Source organism: Malaclemys terrapin, chromosome 3, assembly GCF_027887155.1.
Source record: "Malaclemys terrapin pileata isolate rMalTer1 chromosome 3, rMalTer1.hap1, whole genome shotgun sequence".
NCBI classification, from domain to species: Eukaryota; Metazoa; Chordata; order Testudines; family Emydidae; genus Malaclemys; species Malaclemys terrapin.
This window is the reverse complement of record NC_071507.1, coordinates 204,708,948-204,734,606: the sequence shown is the minus strand read 5'-3', so window position 1 is coordinate 204,734,606 and position 25,659 is coordinate 204,708,948. Positions and strand designations below refer to the sequence as shown.

The window sequence follows — 25,659 nt, the reverse complement described above, 5'->3', positions numbered from 1 at the left end:
CACCGTGTAGCATCGTCCCCGGTAACATATCCCTAGATGGCCAAACGGGCCGAGTCACTGCATGAGACCCCAGAGCTAGACAGAGACCAGCAGCCGGAGACAGGGAATGGGCAGGGAAAGCTGAGCTCTGCAGGGGAGCAGGATCGGGCCCTTTAATCTCTCCTAAGGCACCTGTGGCAGAGGGAGGCCATCGGAGATCCTAGCTCAGGGTGAGAGAGGAAAGGGGCAGTGAAGTGCCTGGGGTTTCCCAGACCAGGGTATGGGGTGGGGGGCTGCAAGCAGACCCAGCGCCTGTTACAGGCGGGGCCTTGAGCCCCCCTGATCGCTGCTGACCCCGTGCTGGGCTGGGTGACCCCCAGGGGGCCGGGCCTCAGGGGCACCCAGTAGCTGGAGCAGACCAAGGCACCCGCCTGGACCCTGGCTGAGGTGGGACCCAGCCAGGAGCGCATTGATGGCGCTGCCAGAGAGTGTGTGGCGGGGGGATGTGCCCCTCACCGCAGCCTCGCTCCAGCGGCCCCCGTCCACCTAGGAGCCCCCGGGGGGACGCAGCCCGGCCGTGCGCGGTGCAAGGGCGCCCACTGGCTGCCGCCGGGACGCAGGGGCCGGGCTGGGCCGGGCCGGCCCCTTTCCAGGCCGCTCTGCGGGCATGACTCAGAGCGCGGCGCGGGTATAAATACGGTGCCCAGCGCTGCAGCCCCCGCTTTGCAGCGCAGGACGCAGAGGTGAGCCCCGCGGGGAGAGCTCGGGGGAGGGCTTGGTTCGCCCCCGTAGTTGTGCAAACTCCGCTGAGCGCCTGCAGCTGCCAATGCGCCCTGCCGGGGCGATGGGCTGCGGCGAGGGATGTGCGCGCCACAGGCTCCGCAAGGGCGGCCCCGGCCGCTGGGCAAAGCCCCGCGGGGCGCCAGGGATGGAGCTGGAGGCTCCGGGTAAGGGGCGCTTCTCCAGCGTCCGGGGCAGTGCGCGCTCCTGGGGAGGGGAGAGAGACGGGGCTAGGGGGGTGTGGGGGATCCTCATTCGTCCTGGGTGGGAGGGGCGGGGTGGATCCATGCGGCGATCCCTAGGGAAAGAGAGAGCCCTAGCTCATCCTGCCCGCCTGGGGGAAGGGACCGGCACACCCCATTTCCACCTCAAAGCAGGGCTGGGCTTGCAAGGGCTCTCTGACAGATTGGTGGGTGTAACTAAGGCCTGTGCACGGCTTGGTCCAGTGGGATGGGGGCATTTAACTGTCCCATGTCATTTCCTTCTCCTGACCCCCCCCCCCCCCATGGGCTCCTTGCAGGGGAGCAGTGTCCCCTGTATTTCCGCTGTCTCTGCGGGTATGTAACCCAGGGGAATTCTCATGCTTCAGGGCTCCCCACCTGGGGTCAGGAGGGAATTCCTACATCTTGGCCAGTTCTGGGGCCTTGGGTGGGAATGGGCTGCCCGTGGACATGTGCTACTGGGCTACAGGCCCTAGTGATTTGCCATGTCCTGGCCATTTCCAGCTTTTCACTGGCATGTCTTGATTACGAAAGTGAGGTGCTACTAAACAATGTATGGGAGAGAATGCCTGACTGTGAAAGAGTGATGCAGTTAGTGGCTCTCGGCATTCGGTTGGTTCTTGTACGCAGACCATTGGCCTGGCAAACCTGGGAACTTGGCCTCCAGGCGTTCCCAACGCCGGATGCTTCAAAGGAAGGTGAAATTAGCCGTAGTGCACTAGGCCACTTGTGCAATGCAGTGAGGGCAACCATGTTGCTGCCACTGACTGTTTTATTGCGGGTCTTGTGATAGTTGGGTTTTTCTTTCAAAACCCCAGCGAGTCACAGCCTGGCTTTCTTTTTACAAAGTTCACTTCTCGCTCTCCTAGATGCAGAGAAGCTTGAAAATGGGACCTCTGCTAGAGGCCTGGAAGGCCAATTAAAAAAAAATCTAGTTTTTGTTGTTTTGTTTAATCTCCAGATTTTTTTGTTTTGTTTTAAACCAATCTCTTGGGGCTCTGACTCATGGTATTTAAACATTGGGAAAATAACCACAATGCACATAAACAATTGAGCAATGCGGGGGAGAGGGGAGGGGAGAATAACCACAATGCACCTGGCTAGTTGCCTAATGTGGGGGTGGGGCATGCATGGATGTTTTGGGGGGGAATCGGTCTGTCAAAACCGGGAGTAGTTCCATAGCAGCGCCTGGTGCGGGAAGCCTGCGCTGATGGGGAGTGGGAGTTCAAGGTAACGGCAAAATGCTCTCTGACCACAACACTGGACAGCTACGGTGCTGTCCATGAAGCGATTGCTCTGTAGGGAGGGGGGCCCCACAGGGACTATTGTTCCCCCTCCTAAACCACATTGAAGATATTTACGTGGGACCCATGGAGCGCCGGGGTAATGCCCAGGGCTGCAGTCAGGTTGTGCTCCAGGCTTAGGTCACAAGCGAGATGAGTCTCCGATCTTATCCTAACCCCGACAAGGTGCTGGACAATTTCAGATGAAAACTACCCCCCAGTTCTGCAGGGTTGTCGGCCTCTGTTTCACTCAGGACTGCAGCATCAGAGATGTGTGGGCGAAGGCTGGGCCTGGAATAGCAGGGGGCTGTGGGTCAGGATTGGGAGGGGGGGTGTCTACAGAGCTGTCTCAGGGAGCTGAGGACTGGAATAGCAGGGGGCTGTGGGTCAGGATTGGGGGGGGCATCTGCAGCACTGTGGGGAGCACAGGCTGGATTAATGGGGTAGCTTCATTCCTTCACTTTCTAAGGCTCTAAATAACCCTGGAGTCATTGCACCGGACAAGTTCTGATTGCCCTGGCTTGCTTTGTGTTTCTTTCCTTGCCCTCCTGTCCAGTCCCCCCCTCCCTGGGAGAGCTGCTACTTCCCAGCTACACCCCCGGACTCCTACACTTCCCTCTGTCTCCCCCTCGGTTGCCATGCGGCTCCTGCTGCTCCGCTCCGATCGATCCTGCTGCCTCTGGCCTGAGGGATCTGGTGTCTCTGGCAAGGTCGTTCAGCGTCTTATCGCTTTGGCGTCATTCGCTTGGGCTGGGTCCAGCCCCACCGCAGAGCTGGAGCTAAACCCAGTCTGGGTGCTGCCCCCCCCCTTCCCCGGTGCTGCTGGTGAATGGGGTCGCCTGTGCAGAATTTTGCTTGACGAGGGACTCTGCATTGATTCCTGCTGTCGCCAGTTGTGACAATCCCCAGCCCCTGTCCCCAGTAAAAGCCCCCTATGCCAAAGGCTTAATTCAAAGCCTCCCCTGCTGCCTAGGACTGAAAGGGAAGCCCAGGAAGGCAATGACAATGCAGTGAAGTGCATGCTACCTGCTGATCTGTGAGGCAGTGTCATTCAGTGGCTACAGCACGGAGCTAGAGGCAGGAGACCTGTGCTCTAACAGCTCTCCACTTGCTGTGTGGCCTGTGCCTTGCTGTGCCTCAGTTTCCCCAGCTGCTGCATGGGGATCATGCTACCAGCCCATCTTTGAGATCTGCTGATCAGAGGTCCTGATTGTTAACTTTATTTCTGCTGATGGTCTCCACTCTCCCGGTGTCTGACGCACTTGCCCCTATTGTATCCGGCAGCGGGCGCTACGCTCGAAGGCAAACCTTTCTGGCGTCTTGTTCCAGCAAACGCGCTAGCTGGGCTCTCGCCTGTGGAGGAAACCGTTCATGTTCCGGCCGGCTGGAAAACACAGGAAGCTTTGCTCAGCCTCGAGGGCTCCAGGTGTTCTGTTGCGCGCGCCCTGGGCTTGTTGGCTTGCAATCCAGCTGGGTTTGGGGCGTACCAAAGCGAGGGCTGAGCGATGGGCTGAGCCTGCGTCCCGCGCGGCTGTAGCGAATTGGAGACGGCAGAGATGGGCCTCTGCGGATCTGTTTTTTTTTTTTCCTCCGACTTTATTCTCTAGCTTCTGGCAGGGTTTGACTGAGCTGCTCGCGAACGCTGCGGGCGAGAAATGTGAGGCAGCCTGGCCCCAGACTCCCCCCAAGCCCATGCCAACTGCGCTGTGATTCACCGACCTGTCGGGAAAGAGCCCGCCCCCAAAGCAGGGCTGGAACTGGTTGTCCTCCAGCTGCTCGCAACATGGGTTGGGGGCTCTTATGTAAGACCTTCCGATTGCTGCACAATAGACGTTCCCAGGCATCAGGTCTTGGCATCTGCTCCCGGCCGGAGTTCAGGGCTGCGGTAGCTCCCCCGGCCAGAAATTCGTGGGCATTTGGGTCACAGCAGGGACACCAGGGCCTTGTGCATGTATAAATAAGCAGAGACCCCTGCGTGGGGGCCGAGTCATTCAAATGAGTCATAGCTCATTTTTCTCCCGTGGTTTTGTTTTGCTTCTTGGGGCAAAGCTCTGCTAAGCCGTCCTAATTCTGAGCTACAGTGTGGCTTGCTCGTGGTTGGAGCAGTCACTGTTCAGTCCTTGTTTATTCAGTCCTCTTACTTTGAGATCTGTGGGTTCACTTGAATCCAGAACTCCTGTGGTGCAGACCCGACTCTGTGGCCAAAGAGCAGTCTCCCCTGAGTCTAGACCAGCCCTGCTCCCCCCAGGAGCATTACTTCATGTCCCCAGTCCAGACACCCACCCCAGCCAGTCTCTGATGTGGCTGGAACAGAGCTAGAGATGGAACTGGATCCAAACCCCTCAGACTGCTGAGCGTGCCAAATCTAGATCCTATTTTTCCAGCTTGCTGATATCAAAATCCCTCCCCAAAGGGTCACTAGCAGGATAGAGCCTGGGACCTTCAGCACAAAAAACTAAATGAGTAACTCCATAAGCTGTAGCAGTAGTAGGCTCTTAGCCTCTGTGTGGACCAGCCCTGGAGGGATCAGAGATGCTGAACCAGTGAATTAAACAATCCCTTCAATACACGGATTTATCCAGGGTCAGTGCTGGGCATAGCCATGGTGCCAGAGGGATAAACGGGCTGCTGTGATATGTAGCACTTAGGAAAGGCATGATGCTTTCATGGTGCTTCCCAAACACCTGTGTGAGGTAAACTCTCTGCCTTCCACTGTAGTGTGGGGATAAGTGACAGGCCCATGGCCATGACAGGAGCATGGGTCAGAGCTTAGTTCTTCCTGGCTCCCAGGCCTCTGGTCAGGCTGGTGGAGTTTGGCTCTTGTTAAATCCCGGACCATCTTTCGCCCCGTATCTTGAATGCGTTTCTCTCTCGGGAAAGCAGTCTGTTGTATTCACTTAGATGCAATGCCAGGGCTAAAGCTGTCAACGTAACTAGTCACTGTCCAGTGTTCAACAAGGCTGGGGGTTTGCTATACAGAGACGACAGCCTGCTTAGCACCGTGGCAAACGCACCAGTATTTTTTTTTTTTTTTAAACCGTTAAAGCATTTGAAATGTCAAGTATCAAGTCCAGGCTTTCATTTGAACAACATCCCTTGTTCCTTTTAGCTGGAGACCATTTTTAGAAGGAAAAGCCCCCAGTTTTGCAGTCTTTGACAGTATCAAAGATGATGGTGGTTGGGACACATCTGGAGGTGGCGATCTCATCTGGGTTGCTCTCTGGCCTGTTCTGGCCAGGACATCTCTCAGGGTGAGGCTGAAGAAGGCCTAGGGGATGGTGGGGTGCCAGTCGGGATGGGGAAGCTTGCTGGAGTAGCCTGTCGTTTTTATTTTTCTTGTTCTTTTGTACTTTCCCCATTCAACTATTTTTCTTTTAATCATAGAATATCAGGTTTGGAAGAGACCTCAGGAGGTATCTAGTCCAACCCCCTGCTCAAAGCAGGACCAATCCCCAACTAAATCATCCCAGCCAGGGCTTTGTCAAGCCTGACCAAAAGCTTTAAGGACCCCAAAAGCGAGTGATGGGCAGAATAGCCCACCCCCCTCATTATTTTGTCCATGAATTAGGCCTCATCTCCGACCAACTGATTTCTGGCTCTAAGTCCTGTTTTTCTAACCAGCATAATTGCAACACTGTCCTTGAATCAGATCCACTGGCCTTTTTGTTTAGATTCATTCAGTCGCTCTGTCTCCTTGTACCTTGTCCCGGCACCATTTGTCCTTTGAGGTTATTGTAACCTCCTAAGAGCGTCCACATACTTGTGTGTGGGTAGATCTGTCGGCCCCGTCGGTACAACGTGCCCTCGGCCTGGGGGAGTCTGTCTGATTTCTCCTCCCTGTCTTTCAGGCCTGCACACGACCTTGGCATTTGCTAGGAGGTGAGGAAGATGACGCTGCTGCTGCTCTCACTGCTGGGGCTCCTGCTGTCCTGGGAGGAAGGCCAGGCCCTGGTTCCTCCCAATGAATTGCAACGTAAGTGGCGTTGGGGAGGCTCCATGCGCCGGGGCGGAAACTCCCCGGGTGGCTGAGGCTGGTGGGATCGGCACACGCGGGGTAATACGGGATACACAGCGCCATGGACTGCATGACGCTCCGCTGCAGGGCCAGGCAGGCTGATACAGGGATCAGTTTGTGATTTGTGCCCTGTGCCCCAGCTGACGGGTGCCTCGCCAGCCACTGACCACGGCTGTTACTTGGGCTTTGCTGCTAGGGGTTGCTTCTAGGAACCCCACCCCCACCCCCCAAAAAAGTGGGTCTGTTTATCTATGGCTCCCATCACCATTGTACTGACCGCCTGTAAGAGTCAGGGGAGCAGCATGTGTATGGGGGGAGGTACCCCAGCAGGTGTGGGGGGCTAACTTGGCGTGTGGGGCCCTGGTGTTTGTGTGGGACGAACAGGGGAGGGGGCTAGGCTGATGTGGGTTTAGATCTGAAACATGGCAAACCTCCAGGCTTTTGGCTGACTTTCTTTGGATCAGGCTGGAAAGAACCTGGAAACCGGGCGCAAGAGCCCCCAGGAACCAAAACAAAAGATCTGGGATGGACTGAGTCAGTTTACTGAGGGCCGTGGTGGATTCTCTGTCAGTGACTGTTTTTTAAATCAAGACTGGATGTTTTTCTTAAAGCTCTGCTCTAGGAATTATTGAGGGGCTGTTCTCTCTCTTGTGCTGTACAGGAGATCACATGGTCCCTTCTGGCCTGGGGATCTAGGAATCTGTGGTCCAAACCCCCTGAGGCCAGGTCCCCCAAGCCCTGGGGAAATCTGGATCTGGGGCTGGGTGATGTGGATCAGGCCCATCTAAACAAATTTCCCCCCGAAGTTCCTGGCATCAGGAGTGTTTTGGGTCCAAGCCAGATGCTTGCATCATGAGATCATTTCTCCCACAGCTCCCTGCCAGGTGACACCGCACAAGTATCAACTCTTCAGGGTTTGCTAGGTGGGGTCCTGTGGAAAAGGCACACCTGAGAGCAGGCTGTCGTGGCTCAGAGGGGAGTGGGCTCAGGGGGACTGGGTGGGATCAGTCTATACTCTAGATCTTTGGCACCAAAATTGAGTTGTTGGCTACCTTGCTCTGGCAGGGTCCCAGCCCAAATCTAAGCAAGGTTCGGGCCTTGGTGGCCTGAGAACGGAGCTGGGCAAATGAGAAGTTTGTGTGAAATTTCAGCTAAATTGGATTTGACCCTTTTTTGGGCAAATAGGCTTTGGAGACGCAAATATTTGGGTGGGGAAGATGGTGTTTGTGGAGTCTGGGTGGCCATCTTGGAAGCAGAAGACCATCTTAGCATGTCTCTCCTGAGACAATTAACTTCTCCCCCCACCCCCCTTCAGAAATGTCTGTAGCCGGGAGCAAATACATAGACACCGAGATCGAGAATGCCATCAACGGGGTGAAGCAGATGAAAAGCCTCATGGACAAAACCAGCAAAGACCACCAGGAGATCCTGACCACGCTGGAGGAGACCAAGCAGAAGAAAGAGGTGAGCAAATTGCAGGAACGCAGGCAGGAGACTGTCCCTGCAAAGCTTTTCGCTGAATCTCGCCGCAGTTTGGGCCATGGGGGTCTGACGCTCACATGGAACATGGCAAAATGAGTCTAAAATGGCCATGTCGCTTATCCCCTCTGCATTGGGAGCTTGGGGACAATCTCTAATGAATCCACAGCCCCCCCCGAGGTTCCTTAGGTGGTGGGCTTCCCATGCTCTTCCTGGCAAGAGTGGGGCTAGAACTCTGATTCGCCTGCTCTAAAGACCCAGGCTCCTGCCTCTTGAGCTAAGGGAGAATCCCCATTAGTGGCCCAGCCCCTCACAGTCCTGGTTTTAACACCTTCGCTTCCAGCAAGCCATGCAACTAGCCAAGGAAACGGAGAAGAAGCTGACCGAGAAGCCGGAAGTGTGCAATGAGACCATGCTGGCCCTGTGGGAGGAATGCAAGCCCTGCCTGAAGCAGACCTGCATGAGGTTCTATTCCAGGACGTGCAGGAGCGGCTCGGGCCTGGTTGGCCGGCAGGTGAGTGAGCTGTTTGGTCTAGGTCCTTCTCTGGCGCTTGGCATCGTGGTATAGGAGAGACGGGACCGCTTTCCGCCAGGGTGTGGGACGCTATGAAAGATCAGCAGGGCTTGTATGGGAGAGTGGGCTAGCACGTGATGTGGCTGAGGACGGAGCCTGTAGGGCTCAGTGGTGCCAGGAGACCAGTGTGTTCGTGGTCTACTTCTTCAATGGCTCCGACTCTGAGATGGACAGACTGCACTGGGGGGAGAGGGGGCTCTTGCTTTGATTGTCTCAGCCTCTGGAGAGCCAACAGGAATTAACTGACGGTCATTGTCCACCACATCTTCCATATGGATACGGGTCGACAGCACAGGTTCCCCGGGGCCTGTAGCGGTCACCGACTCGGCCCCATTGAGGTAGCAGGGAGTGGGGCTCCCTGCGATGCAGCGGTGTGGGCCCCAGCTCTGTGTAGGGTGGGTGGTGGGTGGGTCTGCAGAGGCCTGCCCAGCTCACCACGTCCTGTCCCTGCCTTGCTCTGGTAGCTGGAGGAGTTCCTGAACCACTCCTCCCCCGTCTCCATCTGGGTGAACGGCGAGCGCATTGACTCCCTGCTGGAGGAGGACCAGCAGCAGGGCCGCTGGCTGGAGGACCTGGAGGAGCGCTACAGCCTAGTGGAAGACAGCGTGGACGACCTGTTCCAGGAGAGCACACGGGCCTACAGCCGCATGGCCCCGTTCTTCCGCTCGCCCTTCGCCGGGGGCTCCCGCAGGGCCATGCACGCCCCCTTCCGCTTCAGCTTCCCCTACTCAAACACCAGGGTGGTCCGGGACACACACCCCTTCTTCTCCCCACCCCGGCACCATGGCTTCCACCGCCTCTTCGGGCCGCTCTTCGAGATGACCCAGCGCATGTTTGAGGGAGCCCAGAAGGCCATGGAGCAGGATGGCCAGTGGTTCGAAGGCAGCCAGGACCCCCTGCTGGGAGAGTCCACCACAGGTGGGGGATATTCAAGGGCCTTGAGGGGCAGATCTAGCCGAGCTGGTGGGTGGTAATGATCAGAGCCAGGGCCCTGCCCCCAGGCACACGCTAGTCACCGGGGGGAGTCTGGAAGGAACTGGGATCACTTATCCAGCACTAGCCTTGTGCCCAAGGCACTTTTTTAAACAGTGAGGGTGGTTAACCCTGGAACAGCTCATCTAGGGATGGGCAGGAGGATTATTCGTCACTGGCCATTTTTAAATCCAGATTGGATCTTCTTCTAAAAGATCTGCCCTAGTTCAGACTGGAACTAACTCAGGGCAGTCCTATGGCCTTTGTCTACAGGAGGTCAGAGTAGGTGATCACAGTGGTTCCTTCTGGCCTTAATCTGTGGTGTCTCCCCCCTCTGGCCCCAGAGAAGGCCTCCACCCTGGGGACTAAGTCTGGTTCACTGACCCCGCAGCTGGACACCTCGGCAGAGCCTGAGGTAGAGCTAGTGGGGAAACTTTTCCAACCAAATGTTTGGGTTCAGTGAAGGGAGGAGGGGGGGACTTCCTGTGTTGATTTTAGCAAAGTTTTTTGTTTAAAAACTAGGTGGGGGGGGGGAGGAGGATTCAGGAAAGGTTTTGCTATGGTCGGTCGAAACCTTCCATCCTGACGCTTTCGGGCTGGGACGTTTTGACTTGTCTTGAAATTTGTTTATTCTGTATTTTCTCCCCCCCCCCCCCCCCAAAAAAAAGTCTAAATTGATCCCAAACTAACTTTATTTTGGAAAAATTCCATTTTGAGGGAAACTTCAAACAAAGTTTGTTTTTTGTCTCTGGTTGGGGGGAAAAAAATGTTGAAATCCTGGAATTTCCCGCAACATGGAATGTCCAGTTTCCACCCAGCTCCAGTCCCTGGACTGAGCGAGCTCAAGGTGGAGTCCCCCCCCTTCCCCCCCCCATCCTGTTATACTTTCAGCCATGGTCAAAGCAGACTGAAACAGCAGGGGGAGTTCGCTCCCATCTGCTGTTAACAAAAGCGGAGGAGCCGTCTTCCTCCACCCTTGCTCTGATCCCTGGATTTATTTTGCAAGGCAGCAGCTCTCTCATGGAATGAGAAGGACACTGGTCGGCTTCCTGCTGAGCAGTGGGGTGGCTGTTCTGGTTCAAAGCACCACTTGGGGAAACCACACGAGATGCCCCTGAATTCCATGACGGAGGTTTGCTCTTGTGATCTGAGCACAGGGTGGCAAGTGGGGGGAACGCTGGCTTCTGCTCCAGCACTGGGCAAGTCGCTTTGTCTCTGCCTCGTGTTCCCCACCCATAGAGTGGGTCTGACTCTGACAAATCTGTGGCTACCTAGGGCTCCAAGATGGTCTTTATGCTGCACTTTGGCCACTGGGAAGTGTGCAGTAAAGCTAGAACCTGGAACCTCACGCTCCAGATAAAAGCACAGGCCCTGGCCATTTGCGCTAAAGGGGACGCTCTGTGGGCTCCTAGAAGCACAAGGCCTATGACACACAGACGGGCAGCAATGATTGTCCAGTAGAGGGCAGTGCTGGTCGTCTCACCTCCCTCACACAGGTGGGCAAGACTGGATTAGTTCATGTATTAATAGTCTGAAGATGAAAGGTGCTATAAATAGAATTCCAGTGGTATTGTTATGCCTTCCCTCCAGGAGCCATGCGGTGATGTATTGCCTCATCCCGGCTTGGCTTGAAAGCAATCGCAGGAGCACTTTCAAGCCTTGTAGAATAAATAAAGTCCGGGCCAGGGGATTACGGCAAAAGCAATCTGAAGCTTATTTACATTCCTAAGTAGGTGATTCACAAGCTCTTGAATCATTTGCCAGACTTGATGGGAATAACAGGACAGACTCTCTAACCTTAAATTCTTGTGCGGGTGTCTTAGGGATTAAGACTCCAGGGTCTGGTTAATTGCTATATTTCCCTGGTTCTGAATGGCTGCAGTATTCGGTTTCCCATCCTGAGCTGTTGTGCAGAGTTGCTGTGCTCTGTTAAACAGCTGCCACACTCCACCCCAGAAGCAACTGCACTTCAGTGGGGCGGGAAGGCTTTACTGTCTACATGACTAGTACTTACTTTGTAAAGAGCATTGGAGTGCAAGGTGCTGTACAAATGCACGAGAGCTGGTGCATCTTGCCCGTGCTGAGAAGTAAAGCTATATCTCTGTGGTGTCTCCTCCCTCCCCCACCCCTTCAGAGACTCGCAACTCCAGTGACAACCGCATGGTGTGCCGGGAAATCCGCCGCAATTCTGCCGGCTGCCTGAAGATGAAGGATAAGTGTGAAAAATGCCAGGAAATTCTGTCTGTAGGTGAGCGAAGGAGACCAATATAACCAGGGGCTGGTAACAGCCTGTAGTTTCATAGATAAACACCCCACAGGGGGAGTAGAACCTGCGTCCTCTAGTTCCATCCCTGCTGGTGAGCGCCTTTCACCGGCACTGGGGCTTCTCACCCCTCTTGGGTAAGACAAATGGGGGTCTTCTCTAGATGTGATTTCCCCCCCTCTCCCCAGCAGGGGGCAGTGTTGCATCTCTTCCCCCCATATGTATTTTGTGTTCCTAGATTAGGCAGTTTCGGTGCAGAATATCGCACGTTTCAGTACTGCTCCAATATCTTCGGCTCCAATATGGAACCAGATCCAGGACCAGGTTCTCAGTGGTGTCAACTGGCGCAGCTCCATTGGAGTCAGGCCAATCGACACCTCCTCAGAGCTGGCCATAGACCTAAGTTACCACCCACGTGTAACATGGAGGGGAATGGAAGGGGAGACGGTTTGCACCAGGCCCCCAGGCCTCAATCAACTGAGCAGCCTGTGGTTCTGAGAGCCAAGTGGCAGCTGGCTGGCTGCGGGTTTAGTGCTGGGGTGTGAGTGGACTCGGGTGGTGACTGCATGCTGTTAACCTCCCCACCCAGAGTTAGCCGGCAGAGGAGCAGGGCTGGAGGGGTTGGTGCTGTTAGGGGAGATGTTATGTCCTAACACCAGCAGTGGCACCAGTTGGTTTGGCTTTGCTGGTGGAGAAACCGAGGGCTGACAAAGCCAAGGAGCCAGAGTCCCACTCGACCCCTTGCGGATTTGGGGGGGGCGGGTCTCCACGGGGTTTAGACCCACTGTCAGGGCAATGGGCCGGGAGCCAGGTGTCCTGCTGCCCTCCTGCTTTCGGGGATCCTGGCAAGTCCATCTTTGACCCCTTCTTGTGTTTATAATGCCCTCGTCTCCTCCTTCCCCTGGGTTGAAGACTGCTCCCAGACCGACCCGGCCCAGAGCCAGCTGCGGGAGCAGTTCGAGGACGCCCTGCGCCTGGCAGAGCGCTTCACCCGCAAGTATGACGAGCTGCTGAGGACCTTCCAGGAGGAGATGCTCAACACCTCCAGCCTCCTGGACCAGCTCAACAAGCAGTTTGGCTGGGTGTCCCGCCTGGCCAACCTCACCCAGAACGGCGACGGCATGCTGCAGGTCACCACGGTGGGTCCCCACTGCCCTTCCTGTGCTGCTTGGGGGTGGCACCAAGATGGAGCTATAGGCTACTAATATCTGATTCCCACGCTGTCCCCCGATTTCCCTCTGCTGGCCCATGGGGCACTTCCTGTTGGTCTCCGGAGAGCTGGTGGGCATGTGACACTCGCTTGTTGTGACAGAGCCTGGACTGGAGGCAGCTGACAGCCAGGAGGGACCAGCTCTGGGGCAGAGCAGAGGGCTGGGAGACATTGCCCAGAGGAGCAGGGGGAGAGGGGAATGGGGGAGCATGGGCTGCGGAGAAGAGTGGGCGGGGGAGCATGCTCCCAGGCCAGGACTAGGGGGCAGGGAGGCCCATTGGAGCCTGACATTGGGTGCGACCCAATTGGCACCAGCTGGTGCCACCCAAATGAATGAGGCATCAAAGCCCATTGGGAAACAGACATCTGAGTGGCTCTGTTGCCAAGACTGGTCCATTCCCCACAGTTCCCCCCCCCCCCCCCCTCCCCGCTGCTACATCCCCACCCCATGGATCCTGCATCACACTGCCCGTGCACCCAGCTGGGCATGGAGCTCCTGAGTTCGGCTCAGCTGCTAGCACTGGCTCCCATGCCCCCCCCATTCCCTCCCCGGAATAGCAGAGAGCTGGAAAGAGGCAAAGTGGGTCAGGAGCGGGATGTGTATAATCGGGCAATTGTCTCTGGGACAAAAGTGCTGCTCTGCCCTGACAGCCTCTCACAAGCCTTTGAGCCGTGCAGGGGCACAGCTGGGTCACTCAGGACTGCTGCCGCCAGCCCTGTGAATGGAGTCCACCATGCGTCAGGGGCCTGGGCTGGACTAGAATCAGGCAGGCTGTGGGGCAGGAGTGCGGGGTCCTGGTAGAGCTGGTGGAGCTCAGGGCTGGACTGGCAGGGATGGGATTCAAGGGCACCAGCAGAGCTCTCAAGTTGCTCATCCCCCCTGGTGCTACCGGGCTCCTCCCCGCTTCCTCCCCTAGGTGCTTTCCAAGACCCCCAGCCGCAAGGACTCCTCCAGACCTTCTGACACCCAGGTGACCGTGCAGCTCTTCGACTCGGATCCGCTGGCCCTGACCGTGCCGGGCGAGATCCCCTGGGACGACCCCAAGTTCATGGAGGTGGTGGCGGACGAGGCTCTGAAGCGCTACAAGCAGAATACCATGTGAGTTCGCAGCCCTGGCACATAGGCTCCCAGCCCGGAGCAGAAAAGTCTTGCTTAGGCCATAGTGCTTTGGGGTGTTAGCGCGTCAGAGCTCGTAAGCTAAGCAGGGTCAGACTTCCTTCCCCCAGTCTCAACAGCTATAGGCGGCTGTTTCTCCCATTCCCACCCTATGTTGTATAGTGCCGCTGTGTTCCACTCCAGAAATGGTCGCATTTCAGGGGCGGGAGGGCAGAGGTTTGCAACTGTTAGGTTCATAAATGACCTTGGGCTGGAAAGGGCCAGAGAAATAACCAATCACCATCAAAAGGAACCCTGCTCATCCCCTGGAGTGCTCTGATCCAACCTCCCCATTGCTCACTTGTACCAGGCTGATTTATATTATTTGTATTCGGCACTGCACAAACCCACTAAGACCATCCCCACCCTAAAGAGCTTGTGCTCTAAATAGACAAGAGAAAAGATGAGGGGGAAGGAAGGAAATATTCTGCTTTGCAGCTGGGGAAACTGAGGTAGACTCAATGACTTGCCCATAGAATCAAGGGACCTTGAAAGGTCATCTAGTCCAGTCCCCTGCACTCATGGCAGGACTAAGCTTTATCAGACCATCCCTGACAAGTCTGTCAAACCTGCTCTTAAAACCCTCCAATGACGGAGATTCTACAATTTATTCCTGGGCAATTTATTCCAGTGTGTAGCTATGAAGCCTGTAGCAGAACTGGGATTTGAGCCCCAGACTGGGGCCTTTATCAACAGGCAAACTCTCCTGAGAAGGATCTCCTCAGGGCAGTGATGTGGTTTTCTTAGCCCTTTCCTGGCCCCTCACCACCCTACACACCGCTCTGCTGCCCTAAAACCTGTGCTGTGCTAAACTCAATGCACCATCTCTTCTTTCCACCAGCGAGTGATGCCCTCGTCTGCCCTGATCCTCAGTCTCGTCTTCGGAAGAGAGAAGCCATAGCCTTCAGCGACGCCCTGCTCCATGCTGCATAGACCCCCTAGCGCTGCGGAGAAGCCCTCGGCCTGGCCCGCCGCCCTGATTCGCTGTCTGCACTAGTAGGTTAAACACTGAACTGCCTGCACTTTGCTGCTGGGTTGTAGGGACCCAAAAGGAGAAATAAAATTTAGATCCGATGTGGAGAAGCCGGCCTGGCTTGGTGTAGTTTATTGGCTCAGCCTCTGCCTCCAAAAAGGCAGAAGTAGCAGGTGCGTGAGGGAAACATGGTGATTCTGTAGTGTATGAAGGAGGCCGCAGGTGAGGTGGGCTCTAGAGGGCATTCCAACCCTCTGGTCCATATCCGTATAGTCATTACTCCAACATATGGCCCACGCTCTCAGCCCAGATCTACCACATCTTCCACATCCAGCACTCCCCGTAGGTGGGTCGCAGACAGGAACCCAGCAGGGGGCCTGTGCATTTGAAAAGCACAAGCCTGCCATGCCAGAACTAATGGTGCAGCTCCACCAACCCCAGGCAGCAGCATCAGACGTGGGCCCTAGCTAGCCTGTAGGGCTGAGCTAGGAGCCCCAGGGTAGGACAAAGGAGAAGCCCTGAGGTAGCGTATTCATGGGCACCATAGCAGCCCTGCTTGCAGGGTGTGTGTGTGCAGAGGGCTGGTTAAGACAGCTCTCTAAAATACCCCACCCATAGCCACCTGAACACCCCCTGGGGCTGGCTCCAACCAGGGGCTGTCAACCCCCAAGTGGAAAATCAAAGAACTATCCAAATCCACCCCACGCTGCAACCCATCTGGCCGTACAACACCCTCACCCCCAGCCCCTGGGGTCCAGGCACCTAGCTCGGGCTGTATCCTGGAATACAGGGAGGTGCCCAGGGCTGGGGAGCAGCCCCTTGCCAAGACAGCACCTTCGCCAGAGCAGAACACAACACTCATGCACCAGGCCATGGAGACTCCCTTGGTCTCCCGCTGTCACCTGTGGCAGCTCTGGCCCTGACTGCGCTAGGAGTGATGTGTGCCCAGCCCAATGCCTGCCCCCCAGGTCCAGCTCCAAGCGCACCAGGCCCCAACCCCAGGGAGGGGAAGCAGCTGTAACAGAATCCACAAGCACCAGAACTTGTCTCATCACACGGCTTGCATGAGATCCCTGTAGGGACTGATCAGTGTTCACAGGCGGGCTAGGGGGAGTGAGTGGCACCCCCCCATAGCACAGGGAGGGGGGGTAGCTGTACAATGGGGCAGGAACTAATGCATCTGCACAGCTCTGATGCCAAGCGCTGCCCTCAGTGTGATGGAGGAGGGGGGGATGGACCAACATGAGGGTAGTTGGGGGGCAGAAGAGAAGCAAAGGTTTATAGGAACAGCTCCAGCCCAGAGACGGGCATTCTTAGGGGTAACAGTCCACTATGCGACAGTGCTGGCCTGGCCCAGACAGGGCTGGGGATCCCCCCTATGCCATCCCAGCTAGGACTGGTCAGGGCAGTGCAGTCACCAGGGCTTAGCCCAGCCCCACAGGCACTCCAGGTCCCAGCTCGCAGAGCCCGCTGCCTCCTGCAGGAAGTCCCCCTAGTGCCTGCCCACGGCCAGTTGCTGGAGCGCAGCAGCCACAGCGGCGACGGCGGCAGCGTTAGCCTGGCACGGGTAGAAGCCGGAGTGGGTGGAGAAGCAGCCGTCCACGGTGCTCAGGAGCCCGGAGTGCTGCGCCTCCCGCTTGCTGCTGGCGTAGAGCTCGGCCCGCTCGTTGGGCTGGTGGTGCAGCACCACCAGGATCTTCTTCCTCGCCGCTGGGCCGCAGGGGAGAGAACAGGCGTCAGGGGCAGATTAAGGTTTTCTGGGGCCCTGCCCCACCCCACCCCTTTCTGCCCCTACCCCTCTTCCATGCAGGCTCCACTACGTTCCTCCCCCACCTCCTGCAGCCATAAGACCAGAGAATCTCCATCCCCTGCACCACAGCCCCAGGCCGCAGTGGGGGTCTGGGTGCTGGGGCTTCCCCTGCCTGGTGCTTCTGATGGGGGAGGGGAAGGGGGGAGGCTGCCTCTGCCCAGCAGTGGTGGCTGCATGGGGGGGAGTGTCAGGGGGCCACAGGAAGGGGCTACCCCCAACCCCATCCAGCTGCTGCAGAGTGGAATCAGGGTGCAGGGGCTTCCCCTGCCCTGACAGCCAGGGCTACAGGTGTCTGCTGGCAGCCGTGGGTTTGTTCCAGGGGCCCCACAGTTGGCCAGGGCCCTGTCAGCCCAGTGGTTAATTTGCCACTAAGTTAGGGGGCGGAGCACAAAGGGGAGGGTTAAGGACTGACAGCTGGGGTGGGGATTGAGGTGCATGAGCCAGGCAAGTCCCTGGCTGTTCGATGCCTGCAGCAGGCAGGCGCTTTGGGTCCACCCACTTAAGGGGCTCTACTCCTAGTCCCCTAGTTGAAGGGAAGTGGAGGCGGCAGGGGGCACTGGCTGGAGAACGGCTCAGCCCATGCAGGTGAAAGGGCCACTCACCGGGGATCCCCTCCAGGGCGTTGCTGATGTCTGTGCCCGAGCGGGACGAGATCGGGCAGAAGAGCAGCAGCGGGCGGCTGGAGTGCAGCTCGTACTCCTCTGCCTGCAGGGAGATGCCCTGGGCCACGAGGAGCTGAGCCACCCGGTCCAAGAACTGGCTCTCGCAGCCGGCCGTCTTCCCGCTCACACGGACCTGCAGGGGCAAGGCTGGCAGGGAACGGGGCTGGTTAGAGACATCTCCCCTCGGGGCCCGGCTCAGCCAGTGGGATGGAGGCCCGGCCCTGTTCCTGTGCAGGGCAGTCTGCCCCCTAATGGCTGCAAACCCAGAGGGGTATAAGCTCTACTACTGCTATTGATAAGGGCAAATCCCTGATGCCACAGAGACTGGTACCCAAGGGGGCTGGAGGGGCCTGTTTGTTTTAACCCTGCCAAATCGATCCAGCTGTTCTCAAGTATCAGTTTGGTTCGTGGGCGGGGAAAGCTGGGGCCATGATACGAGTTTGCTGGCACTTGTCACTCACTTACCCAGCAGCACAAGATATGCCCCTGTCCCCCCCACCCCCAGCAGCGCCAGTCCTCCCCTGCCTCCCCAAACACATCCAGCAGCTCCAACCCTCCCCTGCTCCACCTGCAGCTTCCGCAATGGCTGGAAAGTCGTCCTGTGACCTCAGTCCCACAGGATTGTGGGTAAAATCAGTCCTGGGGGGAGGAGAGGCTGCAGGAGGGTCTTTCAGCCATTTTGGGGGCCGCAGCCCAATCGAGGTGGAGCACTGCTGCCCCAATCAATGGAGGTGACCCCAGCCCCACTACTCCCTCAGCTTGCCTGGCGTTAGGTCTCTGGTCCCTGCTCCTCACAGGGGAAAGGAACCCCCATTCCAGCCCTACTCAGGCTCCCCCGTGTTCACCTGGTCAGGGGAAGTGCCTGCCCATGGCGGGCCGGTGCCTACCTGTGCTCCGGGTGGCCCAGGGGGACGATGCCCAGGGAGCTGGAGGCTGTCTGGCTGGTTCCAGGGGCCGTGGGGCTGCCAACCTGCCCTTCAACTCCTCCAACTCCCGCCGTAGCCTCTGGTTCTCAGTGAGCACGCGGCTGGCGATTCTGATGGGCGCTTCTAGTGCCTGGAGGAATTCCAGGGTCTCAGGGTCCGAGGAGCCTTTCAGAGCCTGTGGGGAGTAGAAGGGGCTTAGTGCTATTCAACATCCCGGCACAGGGAGCAGGCACCAGCCAGGGAGATGGTGCAATAGCCCGGTCTGATCATGGGACCGGGGACCAGGACACCTGGGTTCCATCCCTGACTCGCTGTGTGACCTTGGGCAAGTCACTCAGGCAGGTCCAGATCTTCCAAGGTGTTTAGGTGCCTAACGCCCAGTGGCGCAGTGTCTGTGTGCCTCAGTTTCCCCAGCTGTACAGTGTGGAGAACAGCACGTCTCAACCCCTGGGTGTTGGGAGGATAAATACATCAAACACTGGGAGGTGCTCAGGGACCAGGGCTAGGTAAGTAGCTCAGGTAGATGGAAACTGGGAGGCAGCAAGTACTGTCTAAACCCAGAGGGGAGCCACGGGGCAACCAACATGACAAAGGAGCGGCTGAGGCCTGCCCTACATACGGGTTTTGTACCCCTAGAACTGTGGGGGGCAAAGAGCTGATTCTTTACTGAGTCATGCTGATAAAAGCCCCAGTGTGGACCCAGTTAAATCGGGATAAAGGTGCCGGATATCAGTAGAGCTTATTCCCCGGGAATTTTAAGTCAAGCTCAGACAAACACCCTTCAGGGCTGGTCTGGATAACACTTAGTCCTGCCTCAGTGCAGGGGTCTGGCCTAGATGGCCTGTCGAGGGCCCTTCCAGCTCTCCATTTCTAGGAGCCTACGTGTTTCTCGGAGCAATGCTCCAGTCCAAACAGGAATTCATCCCAGGAAGTCCTGCAGCCTGCGTTAGGACAGACCAGATGATCACAGTGGCCTTGGAATCTCTGAACCCCTTCTGGAACAGAGCTAGCTATACCGGTATAAGCACCTTTATACAGTACTGGCAGAACTGTGTCCACACTAGGGGGCGTTGTACCACTCGAACCAGAGCGGAGTCGTTAATGTGGTACAACTCCTACATGCTGCGGACAAGGCATGAGACGCAGAAACGCTTCCTGAGCCGAGCATCCCAAGTGCAGGGAAGCGGGAGAAAGCGATCTCACAACCCGTCGGGAATCGTCAGACAGCGATGAGGAAAGAAACAGGATCTCGCACTACCCAGCAACCTGGTCTTTCGATCGCCAGCTCTTTGGGACAGGGACCGCCGTTTTGTACAGCACCTAACACAATCCTGGCCCAGGACTGGGGCTGCCAGGCTCTACCATATTAGAAATAAACAATAGATGTATTTACTCGTTGGGGGGGAGGGATAGCTCAGTGGTTTGAGCATTGGCCTGCTAAACCCAAGGTTGTGAGTTCAATCCTTGAGGGGGCCACTTGGGGATCTGGGGCAAAATCAGTACTTGGTCCTGCTAGTGAAGGCAGGGGCTGGACTTGATGACCTTTCAAGGTCCCTTCCAGTTCTAGGAGATGGGATATCTCCATTAATTTAATTTAAATTACTCATCCTCATCACTGGATCAGTGACAAATGGACGCAGGCTCGAGCCCCCGAGACAGCGTGTAGCTTTACCCTGGGTGTCTCTTACTCTGAGAAGTACACAGTGGTTTGTCTCTAATACGTGCCGTCATGTGTAGCTTTGATCATGACAACAAAGTCCGACGAAGTGAGCATTCACCCACGAAAGCTTATGTTCCAATACATCTGTTAGCCTTAAAGGTGCCACGGGACTCTCTCTTGCTTTTTACAGATCCAGACTAACACGGCTACCCCTCTGAGACTTGACAAAGTCTCAGTGAATCTGAATGGTCAGAAAGTCCCTCACCTCCAGCTGAGCCTGCAGCCTCTCCGCTGTCTTCCGGAGCTCTTGTGCCGTTCCAGCTGCTCCCCGGGCACTGTTAGCGCCGAGCTTAAAGACAGAGAGACAATCAAACAGGAGCGATAATGCCCAGTGTTTTGCCCTGGTTTCAATCTCTTTGTCCTTCGCCATCACTTGAGTTTCAGGGGACATCGGTGGAGCGCTTCAAATCAAGGTCTAAGTCAACCCACAGGTGTTGGAACTAGGGGTGCTGGGGGGCTGCCGCACCCCCTGGCTTGAAGTGGTTTCTATCATATCCAGGGTTTACAGTCTGGTTCAATGGCTCTCAGCACCCCCACAATACAAACTGTTCCAGCACCAATGAATCAACCTGTGGAACAGTCTCCCACTGGGCAGATATCTGAACTCCCCACCCACAGCCCTGGAAGACAGCTGCAGTGACGGGGGTGTGCAAGAGGGACGTGATGTGCCTTTCCTGTCTCTAACTTTTGAGAGTAAGAAGGGAGCCTATCTACTGGTTAAGGAACAGGACTGGGAGTCACGACTCCAGGGTCCTATTCCTGGTTCTGCCACTGGTGGACAGCCCTTCTTTCTGCCTCAGTTTCCCCATCTATAACAGGCACAAGCAAACAACATGCATTTAATAGGGCTCACTGTAAACCTATACATTCAGGCCATCGTTACACGATGGGGGAGTCGATCCTAGAAAGCAGTGACTCTGACAAAGATTTGGGGCTCGTGGTGGATACTTGACTCAACACGAACTCCCAGTGTGATGTGGCCAAAAGAGCTAATGGGATCCTGGGATGTATAAACAGGGAATCTCGAGTAGGAGCAGAGAGGTTATTTGACCTCGCTATTTGGCCCTGGTGCGACCGCTGCTGGAATCCTGGGTCCAATGCTGGTGCCCATAATTCAAGCAGGATGTTGATACATTGGAGAGGGGTCAGAGAAGAGCCACAAGACTGATCAAAGGATTAGAAACCTGCCTTGTAGTGATAGACTCAGGGAGCTCAATCTATTTAGCTTAGCAAAGAAAACAGAAGAACGGCCGTACTCCGTCAGACCAAAGGTCCATCTAGCCCAGTATCTTGTCTTCCAACAGTGGCCAGTGCCAGGTGCCCCAGAGGGAATGAACAGAACAGGGAATCATCATGTGATCCATCCCCTGTCGCTCATTCCCAGCTTCTGGCAAACAGAGGCTAAGGACATCATCCCTGTCCATCCTGGCTAATAGCCATTGATGGACCTATCCTCCATGAATTTATCTAGTTCTTGTTTGAACCCTGTTATAGTCTTGGCCTTCACAACATCCTCAGGCAAGGAGTTCCACAGGTTGACTGCGTGTTGTGTGAAGAAATACTTCCTTTTGTTTGTTTTAAACCTGCTGCCTATTCATTTCATTTGGTGACCCCTAGTTCTTGTGTTATGAGAAGAAGTAAATCACACTTCCTTTTTTACTTCCTCTACACCAGGCATGATTATACAGACCTCTGTCATATCCCCCTTAGTTGTCTCTTTTCCAAGCTGAAAAATCCCAGCCTTATTAATCTCTCCTCATCTGGAAGCTGTTCCATACCCTGAATCATTTTTGCTGCCCTTTTCTGTACCCTCTCCAATTCCAATGCATCTTTTGTGAGATGGGGTGACTTGATCCCGGTCTATAAGTACCTACGTTGGGAACAAATGTTTAATAACGGGCTCTTCAATCTAGCAGAGAAAAGTCTAACATGATCCAGTGACTGGAAATTGAAACTAGACAAAGTCAGACTGGAAATAAGGCGTCAGGTTTTAATGGTAAGAGTAATTAGCCACCATTTCCCAAGGATCGTGGTGGATTCTCCCTCACTGAGGATGTTTAAATCAAGACGGGCTGTTTTCCTAAAAGCTCTGCTCTAGGAATTATTCGGGAGGCAGGTCTCTGGCCAGTGGGATGGGGGGGATGTCAGACAATGGGCCCTTCTGGCCTCAGAATGAAATAATGAGCTTTGAGATTCCTGGATGTCAAGGGAATTAGGCCCAAATCCTCAAAGGTATTTAGGCTCCTCCCTTCCATCAAAATCAACAGAAAGGAGGAGACTACAAATCTTCCTGGATCTGAGCCTTAGTATCTAAACTTGGCTATTTTTTTTAAACTCCTAGTCAATTAGGGACAAAGGTGGGACGGGGGAAAGCGGGGGGGGGGGGGGCCATTCTAATGTTATTCTTGTCTCCCAGCTCAGACCCGGCACCTCTCAAATAACAGCTCCCCCACCCCACCCCAGTGCTCTTGCCAGGGCTGCAGTGCTCACACAAAGCATCTTCCAGCGCCGGTGGTAGAGGAACAACCACCCCTGGGGTGGGTCGGTCCCCACTGTGCCTTCCCAGCCCGCCCTGCAATGCGCCCAGCTCTGGGGTGGAGCGCAGCCGCCGGTTAGCCACACACTGCACTAAACCCAGGTGCAATGGGAGCTCACTGCAAACATCGTGTGGGGGGGGGGGGTCCCCAGAAGTTATTTAGGCGGGGAACGAACACTCCCCCCCCCAGCCCCACAACTAGGGCCACGTGGGTGCCCTCACCTGAGGCATCGGGGTGTCCGGCTCCCCGGCCGGCCGGTCCCTGCGGCTGGACGCCTCGGGACCCTTCGCAAGTAAGGAGAGAAACCAGGCCACTAGGGCGGGTCCCCTCCACTCGGCAGGGCTCGGGTCAGCGCCTCTCCCCGGCGGGCAGCCTCCGGGCTCGGCCCCTGCGCGCTGGCCAGGCTCGGAGCTCGCCCCGGGCTCGGCCCCTGCGCGCTGGCCAAGCTCGGAGCTCGCCCCGGGCTCGGCCCCTGCGCGCTGGCCAGGCTCGGAGCTCGCCACGCCGCCGGGAGACTCCCCTGCGCCCTCCCGGCCCCCCGCCTGGGTGCAGCGCGCCCCTTGGTCGCTCTCAGCCATTTCCCGCGAGCCGAAAGCGAAAGCAACCCAGCCCGGCTCTCCGCGGGCCGCCGGCTCCTCCCCCGGCCGGGGATTTCCGCGTAGGGCCGCCCCTCCATGCGCCCTGCAAACTCCCCTGTGCTGTGCCAAGCCGCAGCCAGAGACGAGCAGGCGCCGGCTCCTGAACTCCTGCGAGGCCGGAGGTGTGGTTGACGCTGGAGCTTTCGCCCTGTGATATTAACCCTTTGAGCCTTTAACAGGCTTTTCAGAATCTCACCATGGAGCTCTTCACACCCACCCGCCACACAGTTAACCTGTGGAACTCAATGCCAGGGGATGTTGTGCAGGCCAAAAGTAGCATAGAATAGAGTATCAGGGTTGGAAGGGACCTCAGAAGGTATCTAGATCAACCCCCTGCAGGACCAATCCCCAGACAGATTTTTGCCCCCAATGGCTCCCTCGAGGATTGAACTCACAACCCTGGCTTTAACAGACCAATGCTCAAACCACTGAGCTTCAAAAAAAACTAGAGACGTTCCTGGAGGACAGATCCATCAAGATGGTCAGGGATGCAACCCCATGTTCTGGCTGTCCATAGCCTCTGATTGCTAGAAACTGGGACTGGCCGACAGGGAATGGATCATTTGAAATTGTCCTGTTTTGTTCATTCCCTCTGAAGCATCTTCTGACCCCAGCCACTGTCAGAAGACAGGAGACTGGGCTAGATGGACCATTGGACTGACCCTATATGGCCATTATGTTCAGATCTGGGAAGGTACCCAGATCTTAACAATCCAACCCTCAATTGTCCACTTAATTCTGTGTTCTCCTACAGCCCGGGTTCTCATCCGTTTTCTGTCTGAGACCCTCACAACACGCTATAAACACTCCTGGCTTCAACTGCGGAGTGGGTGGGGGGCTTGGGGCTTTAGCCCTGCAGGACTGGAGGCTCCGGGCTTCAGCTTCTGGGGCAGGGGGGAAAGGGACTCCAGGCTCTGCCTCACAGGACACCAGGGCTCTGGGCTCCCCAGCTTTAGCCCCATGAAGCGGAGAGGCTCATTTCAGCTCCATGGCTCCAGGCTTGAGACCCACGGGGGGCCCCAGGGCTCGGGACTTCAGCCCGGCAGCTCCAGGCGTCAGGCCTCTAAGGGACACCAAGGCTCTCAGTTTCCACCGTCGGTCTCCTGGTCGAGAACCACTAGGGTGACCAGATGTCCCGATTTTATAGGGACAGTCCCGATTTGTGGGTCTTTTGCTTATATAGGATCCTATTACCCACCACCCCCATCCTGATTTTTCACACTTGCTGTCTGGTCACCCTAAGAACCACTGTCCTACAGCATGTGACCCAATAATCTGTCCCAATTCGTATTTAGCTCAAACCCGCCGGCTACCTTCCCCAGACCTGTACAAGAGCTCTGGGAAGCTCAAAAGTAGTGCCCATCTTTAAAAAAGAGAAGAAGGAGGATCCGGGGAACTACAGGCCAGTCAGCCTCACCTCAGTCCCTGGAAAAATTATGGAGCAGGTCCTCAAGGAATCAATTATGAAACATTTAGAGGAGAGGAAAGTGATCAGGAACAGTCAGCATGGATTCACGAAGGGGAAGTCGTGCCTGACTAACCTAATTGCCTTCTATGATGAGATAACTGGCTCTGTGGATGAGGGGAAAGCAGTGGATGTGTTATTCCCTGACTTTAGCAAAGCTTTTGATACGGTCTCCCACAGTATTCTTGCCGCCAAGTTAAAGAACTATGGGCTGGATGAATGGACTGTAAGGTGGATAGAAAGCTGGCTAGATCGTCGGGCTCAACGGGTAGTGATCAATGGCTCCATGTCTAGTTGGCAGCCGGTTTCAAGTGGAGTGCCCCAAGGGTCGGTCCTGGGGCCGGTTTTGTTTAATATCTTTATTAATGATCTGGAGGATGGTGTGGACTGCACTCTCAGCAAGTTTGCAGAAGACACTAAACTAGGAGGCGTGGTAGATACACTAGAGGGTAGGGATCGGATACAGAGGGACCTAGACAAATTAGAGGATTGGGCAGAAAAAAACCTGATGAGGTTCAACAAGGACAAGTGCAGAGTCCTGCACTTAGGACGGAAGAATCCCATGCACTGCTACAGACTAGGGACCGAATGGCTAGGTAGCAGTTCTGCTGAAAAGGACCTAGGGGTCACAGTGGACGAGAAGCTGGATATGAGTCAACAGTGTGCTCTTGTTGCCAAGAAGGCTAATGGCATTTTGGGCTGTATAAGTAGGGGCATTGCCAGCAGATCGAGGAACGTGATCATTCCCCTTTATTCGACATTGGTGAGGCCTCATCTGGAATACTGTGTCCAGTTTTGGGCCCCACACTACAAGAAGGATGTGGAAAAATTGGAAAGAGTCCAGCGGAGGGCAACAAAAATGATTAGGGGTCTGGAGCACATGACTTATGAGGAGAGGCTGAGAGAACTGGGATTGTTTAGTCTCCAGAAGAGAAGAATGAGGGGGGATTTGATAGCAGCCTTCAACTACCTGAAGGGGGGTTCCAAAGAGGATGG

The 25,659-nt window shown here is 56.0% G+C and overlaps 3 protein-coding genes across 8 annotated transcripts in view; 1 reads left to right on the top strand and 2 right to left on the bottom strand.

The window, feature by feature from the left end:
• Positions 1–3,688, bottom strand: part of SCARA3 (scavenger receptor class A member 3) — a 46,318-nt gene extending 42,630 nt beyond the window's left edge. For 4 of the 5 annotated variants that reach the window (XM_054021938.1, XM_054021944.1, XM_054021941.1 and 1 more), the window contains exon 1: positions 3,572–3,688. The gene's annotated coding sequence lies outside the window, so the exon portion shown is untranslated. Of the gene's footprint in view, positions 1–3,289 lie in introns of all 5 variants that reach the window. The other variant, XM_054021939.1, reaches the window with a different exon arrangement.
• Positions 631–15,015, top strand: CLU (clusterin). The gene is made up of 9 exons (XM_054021945.1): positions 631–722; positions 6,112–6,236; positions 7,594–7,742; positions 8,101–8,271; positions 8,796–9,249; positions 11,438–11,551; positions 12,479–12,705; positions 13,694–13,875; positions 14,774–15,015. The coding sequence occupies exons 2-9, from the start codon at positions 6,152–6,154 to the stop codon at positions 14,778–14,780; spliced, it is 1,389 nt and encodes a 462-aa protein (XP_053877920.1). The 5' UTR covers positions 631–722; positions 6,112–6,151; the 3' UTR covers positions 14,781–15,015.
• LOC128833798 (collagen alpha-1(III) chain-like) lies at positions 15,009–23,724 on the bottom strand. 2 transcript variants are annotated; one of them, XM_054021947.1, is made up of 5 exons: positions 22,782–23,724; positions 20,229–20,312; positions 18,265–18,478; positions 17,318–17,510; positions 15,009–16,615 (listed from the first exon to the last, which is right to left on the bottom strand). In XM_054021947.1, exons 1-5 carry the CDS (start codon positions 23,136–23,138, stop codon positions 16,459–16,461), a joined length of 1,005 nt encoding a protein of 334 aa, XP_053877922.1. In that variant the 5' UTR covers positions 23,139–23,724; the 3' UTR covers positions 15,009–16,458. The 2 variants fall into 2 exon arrangements, with proteins under 2 accessions (XP_053877922.1, XP_053877921.1); XM_054021946.1 differs by having other exon boundaries at positions 17,318–17,524; positions 22,782–23,722.
• Positions 23,725–25,659: the final 1,935 nt, after the last annotated feature.

Bases quoted from the DNA above. Each gene is read 5' to 3' on its own strand.
- CLU (XM_054021945.1), top strand. From the start codon at position 6,152: ATGACGCTGCTGCTGCTCTCACTGCTGGGGCTCCTGCTGTCCTGGGAG. The intron at 7,743-8,100 runs GTGAGCAAATTG...CTTCGCTTCCAG, and splicing joins AGACCAAGCAGAAGAAAGAG to CAAGCCATGCAACTAGCCAA. The intron at 12,706-13,693 runs GTGGGTCCCCAC...TTCCTCCCCTAG, and splicing joins GCATGCTGCAGGTCACCACG to GTGCTTTCCAAGACCCCCAG.
- LOC128833798 (XM_054021946.1), bottom strand. From the start codon at position 23,138: ATGGCTGAGAGCGACCAAGGGGCGCGCTGCACCCAGGCGGGGGGCCGG. The intron at 18,479-20,228 runs GTGAGGGACTTT...TACTCCCCACAG, and splicing joins GGCTGCAGGCTCAGCTGGAG to GCTCTGAAAGGCTCCTCGGA. The intron at 17,525-18,264 runs GTAGGCACCGGC...GTTCCCTGCCAG, and splicing joins CTGGGCCACCCGGAGCACAG to CCTTGCCCCTGCAGGTCCGT.